The sequence below is a fragment of the Canis lupus genome, chromosome 5 (genome assembly GCF_011100685.1).
Source record: "Canis lupus familiaris isolate Mischka breed German Shepherd chromosome 5, alternate assembly UU_Cfam_GSD_1.0, whole genome shotgun sequence".
NCBI classification, from domain to species: domain Eukaryota; kingdom Metazoa; phylum Chordata; class Mammalia; order Carnivora; family Canidae; genus Canis; species Canis lupus.
This window is the reverse complement of record NC_049226.1, coordinates 71,681,604-71,695,281: the sequence shown is the minus strand read 5'-3', so window position 1 is coordinate 71,695,281 and position 13,678 is coordinate 71,681,604. Positions and strand designations below refer to the sequence as shown.

Below are 13,678 nucleotides of genomic sequence, written 5' to 3'. Positions count from 1 at the left end.
ATTCCTAGATCCCAAGCCCCTTTGTGACAGAGACTGTCTGAGAAATCTCTGCCATCTAGTCTCTGTGCAGGACACAGGAGGCTCAATACTGCTGCTGGATGGACGGACAGTTAGACGTTGACCTTGTGCAAATTCCTTTCACAGGGCCGTTGCCATGAACCCCACCCCACCCCCAAAAAAAACCTCTGTCTACCCCATGATGTCACTAGAGCCAGGCATTGGAGGCCAGCTGCCACCCCTCCCCCCAGCATACCCCTCCTAAGAGCCAGGTTGAGATGACTGAAACAACAAGACTGTGTGTGTGTGGAAGGATTTTACACAATTTTGCAGTGAAAAACACTGGGGTTACGCAAGATCAAGGTCTGAGGGGGTTCATGTTTGGTGAGGAGGCAACCTGTGCGAGTAACCTTCCACACATACCAGGGAAGGGATGAATGCTCATATCCACCCCCCTGAAAAATCATCTGTGGGTCACCCCCCCCCCCATTCTACTGTCCTCTGATGTCAAACTGTTGCTGCCCAGTGGCTACCAGCCTGAACCACTGAAGCCTCAAGCCAGGAACCCTGATACCGCTATAAGCATCAGTGTTTCAACCCCCTGGGGGCCCAGAAACTTCTCTGTTCAGAAACCACAGGTCTGTGAGTTTTGTGGACACAAGCAAATGCAGACGAAGTTTCAACCTTTTTATTCAAAGCAGCTTCTCACAATGTATAAATACTGCATATTAGCACACATGAAAAATACAACTTCTAAGGCACCCAGAAATGTGTTCATACACGTTACAGGACCATTCACAAAGAGAGTGTACAATTTGCTCTAGACAGTCAGCATTTGATAAGTCAGAAGATTATTATCCCTCAGTACTGCACCCAGTCTCGGGAAATATTTACAACGCAGTGAGAAAGGGTCAGCTGTACCTGCTTTATAATTCTATGAAGTACTCATACTTACAAATATTCAGAACTAGTTAAAGACTCTCCCATGATAACCTGGCAAAATAAAACAAGTAGCCTAATTTGCAAAGGTCTCCTTGGATTTTGGTGTGTGTGTGCGACACCCACGATCAAATCCAAACACTCCTAGGGTGGGCTGGATAAGTTTTTGGTAGCCTGCTTCATTATCAGAAGTTTGGTAATAAGCCTTACCACTAGAATACCACTTCTTCAGCATCAATCAATTCTCAACCAGTTAATGGATTGGTGACTTCATCATGAATGAAAAATGGAGCATCCCTTGGTGTGAGAATTGAGGGAAATTCTTCTCATGCCAAACAGGAATTGGAATGGGTCAATGAAAAACAAAAGCAGGTGGAAATTTAGCAACTGCAGGATGCTGCTCAGTGTAGACACATTTTTTTTAAAAAAAAAACCTCACACTGGGGTCCCTACTCAGATAGAACAGTCTACACTGGTCAGATCACCTGGAAGAATGCCAGACCTCCATCTTTTATGATATGGATAAAGGCTGGGACTGCACAGCAGAAACACCCACCTGAGATAGCGAGTTTCAATCCGAGAAACTCATCTTCAGAGCCTTCTCAAGGTGAAAACAAATCCCTCTGCACAGCCAGCCAGGTTGGTGGAAGTGAGCTGCTTTTCTGTGCCATAAAGCATGCACACCTCTGTCTGGATGTGCCTAGTCTATGAAACACGTGCTTTGTTGGAATAATGGAATTCTTTGGTCCTTGGTTTTATGAAAGGCAATATTTTCACAATCCTGTCAACATGGACATCAGCAAATGACTTCCAGCTGGGACTAATGGCACAGGGACAAATTTAGTACCAGATGGAACACTCTACAACCTCCAGACTTCCTGAAGTCCCCTAAATGAGCCAGCTCCAGCATCAGGTCAGGTGCTGGGCCAGTGAGGCATGGTCAATCCAGACAGACACCTGCGCTGAGGCTTCGGGTCAGATGTCAGTTCTTTGGACTGCCTCACAAACTGCAAACGTTGGAGGCAAATCTCCATCCTGTTGGTAGAACACTTACTAGAGATGCACTCGATAACTTGACGTTGGCCAGATGATAGCCCTCATCTCCAGGCATCTTTAAAGCCTTAGTAAGGAGAATCAGTTGGCAGCTAGGGAAGTGTGGCCAACTGAAAAGAATCACAATTTTTTAAAAATGTAAGTCCAAATTCTAGGTAGTTTTATTAAATCCCAGACACAGTGGATGCACCACCAATGAGCTCCATGACTTATACTCCACTAAAACAGCCCTGGGTGAACGGACTCAGCTAATGTGATGTTCTTCATCTAGTTTGCCTTTGCCCTGCTAAACTCAGGTTTAAGTATGGCTTAACACATATAGTTCATTGATAAGACACTCAGGACACATGGGAATGCTGATTACGTAACTGAAATTGACTTCAGATTGTCTACACAGTAAGACTCACATGTAAACTTTGTTAACACCTCTCAAGGAGTGCTGACCTCAGCCAGGCTGGATGGTTCCAGGTCATCCAAAAGGGACCTAGGGTCAACCACCAAGGTCAGGAGCAGGAAATGCCATTTATACAGAACAAATGATGGACCAGCAGCCCTCCCTGTGACCATGTCTAAACCATGTGAATAGTACAAAGGTGGCTCCGGAAAAACTGTCCTTGGTCCATTCGTATGGCCAAAGACAATCACCAAGCTGCCTCTCTGGCCCCTGCCGCCATCAGCTCAACCAAACTCTTCAGATTAGCCATGATTTACAGACTGCATTGAGTCTATCAATATGGCTTACATTGCTTGGAAGAAACAACAACCCGTATTACCCTTTTTATCTTTTTTTTTTCTTTTTTTCTTTTTTTTTTTTTTTGCAACAAGCTTAAGGCTCTGTTCACAGACTCCATCAACTGCCACACAGTGAGACTTTATGGGGAGGTCCTAAACTACATATGTAGTTGCAAAGGTTGGAAAATTTACTGATCCTAATGGTAAGGCTTATCCACAAATTCAATACATTTTCAAATTATACTTCAAACTCAATTACTCTGAGAAAAAGAAAATTAACCTGCTCTCCAATAATAGAAGAGCAGTAGATTCTAATGAAAAAATAAAATAAAACCATTGGCACCAAACCAGTATGTTATTTTTTGAAAGAACAAGTGATGTTAATGGAAAAGATTGCCTAAAACGCATATCCTAACTTACCACAGAAATATAAAAGTTTATATTCTGAAAATATATACTGTATTAAAGTCTGTAAGCATTTCAACCAAAATTTGCAGAAATAACTGAGCAACACTTATCTACAACAAAAATATACATGCAAGACAACCCCCAAATGGTTTCCCTTAAATATCTACAAAGGCAAAGTGTAGATTTTTAAAGATTATACAAAACCATTTACAGAGAATAAAATAAAATACTTAAGAAATCTCATTTAGAGTCTTAAATACTGTGTATATTAGTGAGAGTGTCTAAACTAATATGTACAACAGATCTAAGTGTCTGAATACAGAAACACAGAAGAGAAGCAATTCTGCATTTTAAATATTCACTTAGGAAGATTTGAAGATGTTTCTGTTTCTCTTTAAAAAATTTCCACAGAAACTAGATTGGAAAATTGCATGAATGTGACTCAATTTCAAATTAAAAAAAGTTTACAAAATCTTTTAAACCAACAATTAATGGGAAATGCAATTCAGCATTCAGTCAAGGCTTTTTTTTTAATATATATTTTTAGTGTGGATATTTGGAGCTACAGTTGTATTGATCAGAGTCCATTTTGATCATTATTTTTCATCCTCAATACTAAACTTCATACGGAAGAAACATATTGTTATGGTTCAGAGAGAACATTTCCTAGTTTAATCTATACTGAACAAGTCTAACATTTTAAATCAATTCTCTACCACCTTCTCAGTTACCCAATTCCATTCTTAGAGGGTAAGCTTGATGGTTTCTGCCTACAGAAATTATTATTTAAAAGCAGGAAGGGACACGTGGGTACATCAGCATTAGTGTGTGGTTTCCGAATGGTGAGGAGCTCTGACCACCTTGGCAAAGTTTGCACAAAGCCCTCTTGGAACAGGACTGCTAACTCCAGTGGCTCCACTTAAAAGATGCTGTGTGCTAATCGTCTGGGGCTGGAGTGGAGGAGGAAGGGGAATTCTAAAGCATGGGTCACAGCGTGGCAAAGGGTGGGTAACCTACAAGTTTCCTTGACTGAAGCAGTACCCTCACTTCCCACCCACAGTGGTTCTTCCAATCCCAAGGTTAAGTCTGGGTGTGGACTGTCAGGATCGGGCAGTTGCTCAAAGACCTGCTTAGGCTTTGGGAAGGGACAGACATAGGGTGGGCTTGAGGGAAAGCAGGGTAAAGAGAGGGGAGAAAGGATCCGACAGGTAGAGAGAAGGTGTTATGACCAAAGATAAAACTGAAAACCTGAGCCCCCTGTCTTAAGAAAGCTTGGAGGATAAACCCTGATACATCCATAGGTCTGGCATGTTCCATCTCAGGTCACTTTGCTAGAAGTTCCCTGGACTTCATCACCATATTGTCAAAACAACTATTCAGAAAGTGGAGAACTCAGCAGTGCAGTCTACCCTGCAGCAAGCAGATTTAACTGACCTTTGTCCCATTTGTGGAACATCCTCCTTGAGCGGACTGGATAGAAACAACCAAAACACGACCATCTTTTAAAACACTTCCTGTTATACCCAGAACCTACAAATTAACAGCAGGAATTCCACCCTAGTAATGGTTTCACGTTCTTACCCTATCATCAGAGATCCTTCCAACATTTAGAAGTTTGGACCTGTGATCCAAAGCTAAAACATTTTAGGTCCTTTCAGCAGAGAACAGAGAGATAGACATTGAACTTCCAAACATCCTTTGCCATCCCCAATTGCTTCTATGGCTTCTATAGATAAGTAGATGGGAAACCTGTCTGCCCCAGAAAGTACACAGAAGGCACGGGGCTCTATCTTTAGAGGACTTAGCAGTGGTGAAGAGATTATCTGCTACCACACACAAGAATACGGTCTGTCCAGGGCTCCGGGAAAGCCTACATCTGCTTTCTCAAAGGAAGAGACAAAACTCAAGTGGAAATGGGACTTGCAGGCATCTGGGCAAAAGCCAAGTGTTTCCCTACAGTAATCCCCAACGACCTAGAGCTTCAGTTCCCGCAGGATCCCACACGGACCGAGCAGAGGACACTGGACTTGAATTCCATCTTTCTCTGGCTGGATTCAACCAAGGTGGCTGTCCCCTGCCAGCTCCAGGGACAAGATGACATAGACTCAAGAAGAAGGGAGAAGGTGAGATCCCTCCTAAGATCATGGGAGAACTCGTAAGGAGGGAGCCAAGGCCATCTTAGGGATGGTGTCCAGATGAACTTCACAGGAAGATATCTCTGGCCACAGTGTAGACACTCAACCTGTTCTTAATACACAAGGGAGACAGAAAACTATAGCAACAGGCCTCCATGTTCTCAGCCTGCCTCTCCTCCCTGCACCGTGCACAGAGCTCACTGCTCCACTCACTGTCTCCAGCAAGGGCCAAGGCAGGCTGCTGACCACAGACAAAAAGAAAAGATGAGGGAGGCAAAGGAGACTCTGAGAATACTCAGGGGGCATGATGGACATGGAAACTCCCCCACTCTGAGAATCTGACTGACCCACAGAGCAGTCAAGCCTTGTGTAGAACACGTCATTTCTCTGCTCCAAACTTGAGATCTACCTCTCTCACCAACCCAAACCCAAACCAACCCCTGCCCCTTCTCTGCAGCTAGCTGATCCACGGACTTTGGGATGATGGTCAAAATTCAGATGTTGGGGTCCCCATCCTGGGACAGGAGACCTCATCCCTGGTTATTTCTCCCTGATGTAAGTAAACAACTAGAAAAAAGATAGATCATTTGGGCTTCTAGACACAAAATGATTCAGACCTACCGACAGCTCAACAGAGCAGGAGCTCTTCCCCCACTTCCCCTGGAAGGCCAAAACCAGATAATGCTGTCCACATCGAAGAAATGGGACTCTGAAATCCAAGTTCAGTCATTTGCCCCAGAGAAAAAAGGCTCACTGTAGACAATATGCAATGGCTAGGCAGGGCCTATTAGCTCTTCCTGACGTCACAAATTAGGGGCTGGGTATGTCTCAGTATCATTCAGGCTAGAAGCCCTTTTATCTCCTTCAAGGCAGCAGAGTGAAGAGAAAACACTCCTATAATTTCTCCTAAGAACAGGTATTCAATTATTAGAGCTGAAAACTGTTTTACCGAAGAGGATCTGGTGCAGAGCTATTCCTTTTATCCACAGGGATCCTTCCATTTACATCTCTCTGACTTTTATTTCTGTGTGGTTCATTGCTAGAATGCACCAAACGGCATGAACCTTGTATGGGATTTGGTCCAGGGCAGTATGAAAATAATATCTGCGACAACGACAGATATCATAATATATAAACAAAAATAAATAAATTAAATAAGTTTGATTAAAGAAAAAATTTCCTAGTAGTTCATGTTTTTGTAAAACTAGCTTTACATATAATACACATAAATTATCAGAATTTCCACTTACATCGTTTTAAAAATATATATTTAACAAAACATTCCTAAACGTACAATATCTGGGTTTGCAAATCACTCAATTGGGTTTTAAGACCAAGCCCTAAAAGTCACACAGATTTGCATCAGAGAGAAGACTGAGGCTGGCTCTACACAACCATTTTGCTCATCGGTCTGGAAATTGCCTAAGATTGACCGTCCCCTGTCACCAGATCCGCACCTAACCAAAGAGAGCCATACAGCCAAGTCTCCAAAGCAGAGGCACTGTGTAGACACAGCCTGAGTCAGAAGGATGGGGAGAATTAGTCTTCCCCTTCCTGGACCGGGATGGTGCATTTCAGCAAGTGGGGAGAAGATGATGGTACCTGGCAGAGGCCTGGGAAGATATAGCCCTCAATAGCTCTCTGGCCAGTGGAGGGGCAGGGGTGGGGGGCAGGGGGGAGACCGAGTATGCTGTGTTTCCCATCTGTTATACAAAATCAAACCAATGCAGAGCAACCAAAGGACAGGAGGAAATGGACACAAGAGAGACACCTTGACAAAACTCCTTAGCCGGCGCACACCGTGCTCTGATGTGTGAAGCACAGGGCAAAGCTGGAAGTCAGGTGCCCTCAAACTCTGGAGCAGGTGGGCTGGGGCTCTTCAGACTTCGTAAATTTTGTCCTGCAGGTAGCTGAACAGGGAATCCAGGCCCTTGGAGGAGCTCCAGAGCTGCTTGAGCATGAGGCATTCTTTCTCGTTCACATCTTCAAGCACAGACTTTAGGAAGCTCCGAACAAGGCATTTCGACTCCTCCAATACCTGAAGGGAAACGCATAAGCTTCATTAGCTGGCACCAGGGTATCTGCTCCAGAGGAATATACTCGGCCTATGAGGCATCAGTTAACCTTCCAATGTCCAAAGCCAGAGAAGACTGCCTCCTTCGTCCAGAACTTCCCAGGCCTGTGTCCCTAGCAGCGCCAGGAATGGGTTCCAGGCGTGCCAAGGTGTTGCGCCTTTTGTACGGGTGTCACGAAAAAGTTTGGGCAACTGCTTTCACCTCCCATGCTTCACCGTGATTAGCTGCACAACAGTGACAATGATGCCTAACTGAAGGATAGTTGGCATTACAGAGTAAGATAAGGAACTGACGGCTGTCCAAATATCCACAGGACTCACCCCGCCAGCAGGCCCTCTAGCTTAGGCTTAGTAGTAAGAGCAGCAGCAAGAATACGAGCGATTGTTGTAGTAATGAGTAATGATAATTGCAATAATGGTAGTGATGTGCAATAACAGTGATGACAATAGTAATAATGCTACAGTATTATCATAGCAATAACAGTGGAATGTTAGTAATGGCCTAGTGAGGATGGTGGCGGCGGTCATGATACTGTAGTACTATGGCAGTAACACGGCACCAATGGCAGTAAAAATCATCACAGTAATGAGTAATAGCGATCGTACTAATCGCAGTAATAACAGCAATGCTATTAGAAATACATATGAGAAGTACTTTCCCCGATTTCTTTCATTTCATTCTCATGATAACTCCATAAATAGGTAGGATTTTTATCTCCACATTAGGATGAAATGACGTGAGCTCAGTGGAGTAAAGGTGCCCGGGTTGCCTGGCGCATGTGGCCTGCAGACGCCTGGCCAACTGGGGACAGGCCACGCGGCTGCCTTGCTCTGGCACAGGCACTGTGGGGCAGTGAGGCACCTGAGCACCTTTCCTCGTGCCTCCCTCTACTCTGCTGATGTCAAGGTTTCACTTCACATTTTCCCCAAGTGCTTTAAGAGAAAAAGCAGGACCAAGGCTCCCTAGCTGAAGCAGGCTGGAATGAGGATGGGATCTTCCCACTTGGCCCGGGCTGGAGGCTAAGGGGAGTGAGAACAGCTGGTGGACCAAGGCCACCTCCTGCCTCACAGGAATTCCCCTGAAGAACCCCATCTCCCAGGTTGCAGAGCAGAGTCCTTTCTCAAGCCTCACCCCAAAGCTCTTGAATTCACAACTGCTGACAGGAGAGATTTCCTTGTAGTATTTCTTCAACAGCTCATCCACCTGAGTACCTCCGTTGCCCAAAGACCAGACTCTTCCATGGAGCTTTGAGGCCTCTCTCCTATCTTCCTTCTCAACTTTCATGTCTCTCGAGTAGCCTGTGAACCTGCTTCCACCACCATGAGTCTCTGTCTAAACTCCACAGGGGTTTTCGGACTCCTGTGCCCTCACTCACACTGCTTCCTCTGCTTAGAATGTCTACATGCTCGTCAGTGCTGCTGATCCTAGAGTCATCAAACATCCCTGTTTGCTCAAGACCAAAGGGATTCCTGAGATGTGGGATTTTCAGTGCTAAAACCAGGAGAGTCCCAAACAAAGTGGGATGAGTGGGTCACAACAGTTATCAGGAAGATTAAAAGAGAATCACATAAAGGGATTAGCAGAGTGCATGGCTCATAACAGGAGTTCACCAATGATGCAGGATCACCACCACTCTGTCACCATCACTGGCACTGTCAGGCTTCTGGGGAGGTGAGCTTACACACAGTAGGTGTGCAATCAAGGCTGATGAGGCAAATCGAAAGAGGCATGGCAGCCGGGGGTAGGGGTGGCAAGGGGGAGAGGCATGGCAGCCCGGGGTGGGGGGTCAGTGGGGAGAGGCACGGCGGCCAGGGGGTGAGGGTGGAGGGGGCAGGGAGGAGAGGCACAGTGGCTGGGGGTGGGGGTGGGGAGTGGGGGTTCAGCGCAGAAGGGAGAAGGAAGGGACACTCAAGGGTCTGACCCCGTGAGTCCGGCACAGCACCTCCTTGACCCCAAAGCAGACAGAGCCCCAGCACCCAGGGCCCTATTCTCCCAAACCACCTTCCTCATTTCCTAGACTGGCCCTGTGGCTCCAGGAGTGGCCTCTGCTCCACTTCTCAACAGGGTATTTCCATACCTCACTCAGAGTGATTTTTCTGAGATAAAATCGACACTTAATTAAAATCCGGCGGTTCTGCAGAGGTGTTATTTATTTATCTATTTTTCAATGTGTCTTCAGAGTCCAACGGCGATGTTTAAGTGTGCCATGCACTCAGTGGGTAGAAGAAATGAAATACAAGGATGGCGTGTACTGGTTTCTCTCATCTCTAGAACAGTTTAACACCCTTTGTCCTTATGTGGCTTTGTTTCTCATATTCTTTGAAAACTACAGATGTTTTGTGCTTCTGTGTGTGTCTGGAATTTTGTTTTAAGGCAATGCGCTCTACCCCCAGAGTATTAGTCTCTTCTCTGAGGTTTCCAGACGGGACATAACGGGGAATATCTAAGAATGCCAACTGTCCATCTCAGGGTCTAAGCTCTGCACACAGAGAGGGGGCATTTATGGTTTTACACACACACCCTCCATGACCTTTAGCAAGTCAACTAGTCCCTTTCAGCCTCATTACCCTCATCTGTAAAATGGGTCTGTCGCAAGGACGAGCACACAAAGACATAGGAACTCACCACCGCGCTGCAGGAGGCCATCTCCTTGACCCGCAACATGACCTCCTGGCTGAATGTGGTTGGCCAGAAGACCTGGGACACAAGTCCCCTGCTGCACGCCTCCTGGGCAGTGAGCTTCCGCCCACAGAAGAGCATCTCGTTGGCCTGAAAAAAGCAAAGGCAGGGGAAGGCTGAGAGCCCAGAGTGCCTTTCACATCGTTTAGCGAGGCCTGGACTTGACGTGAACCATGGGTCTGGCTCTCTAAGGCACAGTTATGGACTGGCGGTCAGATAAGCTTTGGGAACTACATGCAAACACCTGCTCTGTGAGTAGAGCGTCCACAGCTTTCCTTCAATTCCCAAACAAGCTGTGTCCCTACTGTGGGTCCATCTGCCCCCACCCCTCTTCACATGTGGCAGCGGATCCACAGGAGTGGGCATGCGCCTTAGGCTCGGTACAGTTCAGTGCTAAAAGCACAGCCGTGACGACTGGTCCAGGGAGGCACAGATATGTGCCCTAGGTAATAAAGCCCCCCCGTGAGGTTTCTAAGCTAGAAGTGATGGGGAAGATCTTTCTTCCTCCCTGGTTGCATGCTAAAGTCATGGAGCCCATGGGCAGCCGCTGCTGTGTCCCCACTCTTTGGAGAGGGGGGTCCACAAAGAAAGGAGGGATGGAGAATGAGAGTCCTAAGCTAAGATTCCTGGATCCCAGCATCCCCAAAGAAGGCTCTGCTCCCAGGTTTGCAAGTTAGGGCAATCAGTGCATTCTTTTCTTCCCGCTTTAAGCCAGTTAAAGTGTCTCCAGCACTGGCAGCCAGAAAGGTCCTAAATAATACTCTAATACTAATGCAGAGAGGCGCATCTCTCCTGGTGGCCCCGGGGCTGCGCATACCTCTGCCCAGTTGTGAAGGGCAAAAAGCACCCTCCTTACCTGACCCTCCCCTCCCTGTCTTCTGTGGTTTCCTCCAAGCCCTACTCCCCCAAGAATTTCCTTTTGCTTTGTAGTTCAGAGCTGTCATGCTCCTTCTGGGAGGAGCCTGATGGATAAGGTCCTAGGCACAGATAGCACAGTGCAGTCACCACTAAAACTTACCAAGTGACTCTCCTGCTGATAATTAGGGTATGATGGTTACCACCATGTGATGGGGTACCTACCTCCTTCAGGATAAATCCCCACCTCCTTCACGCAGCAGACAATCCCTGCCCTGACCTGCCATCCATCTGCCTGCCCCTATATGCTGAGCCTCTCTTGGATCGATGTTGAAATGCCAGGCTCTCTAGGCTGCTGGATCTATGCATGCGTTTTCCCCTTTGTTCTGGTTGTCACTGATGGGTCATGATGACCCAAAGGACAATCTTTCACGCCAGAGTAGAGAAATTTATCAGGTTGGTAATGAGCCTACAGCATGCATTTGGTTGGAGGTTTGAAGACAAATCTATGTCATTATACTTATTCAGAAACACCTCTGTCTCCAGAAGGAGAAATGAAAGGAAGGAACACAACAGAAGGAGCCAAAGAGGACACAGTCGGCAAGAACACATCCCCGTCAGCAACATTCTTGGAGTTTCAGAAATGGTTGAAATAAAGAGAGAAAGAAAGAGATAAGACTGTACAATGTTCACATTTCTGCAACCACAAAGGACAGGGAGGAACAGGAGTGGCACCGAGTCTGGGCAGAGCGCAGTGGCCGAGATCAAAAGGGAAAGTGTTTGCTTCCTGGGCTCCCTGCCTGCCTCATTTTTCTGCCACTGGACTGTGAGCAGCCTCTAGCAGCTCTAGGACCGAGTTTCTGAATCCGAAAGGCCTCACTGATCCCACCTGATGGCCCTGCTGCACAGACTAGGTGGTGCCAGTGGGCGTGGGGCTGCTAGGGGTCCCTGCTAATCTTGTACTTGCCCTTCCTGTTTTGTGCTACCATCAAAGAGTGACAAGCCCACACGGAAGGGGCAGAACAGGGCTTGCAATCTTTCAAGACTCACTTGGGAGGTGCCCCTGCCCAGGAGCTTTCTTTTTCTAAGCACCCGTGAACCTTATCACAGTCCAGCAGCAATGGCCACTTGCGGGGTTCCCACCCTACTCCCCAGGTAAGAAGGTCACAGTTTACAGGACCAGAGCAGTGGAAAGCGCAGGCTGCAGGATCAGACACCCCTGTTCAGCCTTCTGCTTTGCCCTGTGACCCTATGCAAATCTCTTTGCCTCTCTGTTTATTCATTTCTAAAGTGGGTACCAATTACCACCTGTGAGGATCCAATGAGGTAACAAAAGAGCAGGGAAACACCACACCAGTCACGCATTAGCACCCACAGGTGGGATTACCAAGGGTGCAGCCTCCATGTTATTCATCTTTGTACTTCTAAGCAGATAAGGCAATGCCAGGTGTCTACTGGAAGCTCACTTAAGTTTGTGGGCTGCAACAGTGTCATTTGTGTGACAACAAAACAGTGTCATAATTACACTTCGACTCTCTATAAACTCTATAAAATGTAAGGCAACAGGACCTACCTTTGCAGGTGCTCAGAAGAGTAAATGAGACCATCATGTGGAAAGTGACCAGTAACGTGGCTGGCACACAGGGGATGATCAGTGCAAGCTTAGAGAATCTTCCTGGGACAACCCACTCAGTCCTTCGTTATCAGAGTGCCCACGTAGTTTTGGTGTGTAATGCAACACAGTGGACACATTTTTCAGAATGGAAATATCAAAGAGAGCAGGGAGCATCAAAATGATTAGGCAACCTTGTACAGAATCTCAGTACCAGCAATGCTTTAGGGAGGATCCACTAAGTCCCAGCTGCAGCTGGCCTCCTGAGAGTTTCACCCTAGGCCCTCAGCCAGGGGTGGGGAGAGATTGGATCTCAGGAATCCTAAGGATGGAAGAGGCACTGGACTCAGTCTGCTGGGTGAGGAAAGCAGGTGATAAGTGTGCTGAGCCCACAGGCCTGTGGAGTCACTTGGGAGTTACCTTGTGGAGTTGTGAGATGTGAATGTCAAGGCCAGAGACCAAACAGGAAAAGGAACAAGGACTGGGTCATTAAAATGCTCTGAGCTTTGCCTAAGAGCTCCAACTCGAACCAGAAGACCCATCAAAGGCTTTGTGAGAGACTAGCAGATAAATTCCTGGAGGGCCAAGGAGAAGTCACGAATGGAGAGGATGGAGGCAAGAGTTTCCAGGAGCATCTGTCACAGCAGTGAGCAAACAACATCAGAGCTGACCACAGACTCACTGGGTTCAACAAAAAGGAGGTCACTGGTGTCCCTTGCAATGGAATATGGCAGAATTTTTCTTCAATATTAGACAGAGGACCTACACATATGGGTGCGGGGACTTTCTAGAACCGGTCTAGAGGAGGCACCGGATCTGCTTATTGCCCTTCTTAGAGAGACAAGCTGTTACAGGAGATGCAAGCTGAGTTCAGACAATACTGTCTTGCAGACATCTCCCCAATTTCAGATTTACTCTTTGGATGTGGGTCCTACTTATGACAAACCAGTTAAGAGCACAGACTCTGAGACCAGATAGTCTGTGTTCAGATCCCATGACTGCCACTCCCACGGTGTGACTCTGGACAACTCACCCTCTCCGAGCTTCAGTCTCCAATCTGTCACGTGGGGATGACAACTGTTCTACCTTAGGGGGCTATAGGAGGATGCACTGAGTCAACGGCTCTCAAGCGCTGGCCTCACTGCGTGCTTTCCAAGTGTTATTATAACTGGCCCCTGACCACACTTACTTCT

At 46.8% G+C, this 13,678-nt stretch overlaps 1 protein-coding gene across 2 annotated transcripts in view; it reads right to left on the bottom strand.

Moving 5' to 3' along the window:
* Positions 1-670: 670 nt before the first annotated feature.
* CDYL2 (chromodomain Y like 2) overlaps positions 671-13,678 on the bottom strand; it is a 195,068-nt gene continuing 182,060 nt past the window's right edge. For both annotated transcript variants that reach the window (XM_038538228.1, XM_038538227.1), the window contains exons 6-7: positions 9,965-10,108; positions 671-7,302 (exon numbers count right to left, since the gene is read on the bottom strand). In XM_038538228.1, coding sequence (XP_038394156.1) covers positions 7,144-7,302; positions 9,965-10,108 — 303 coding nt within the window. In that variant the 3' untranslated portion in view covers positions 671-7,143. The remainder of the gene's footprint in view (positions 7,303-9,964; positions 10,109-13,678) is intronic.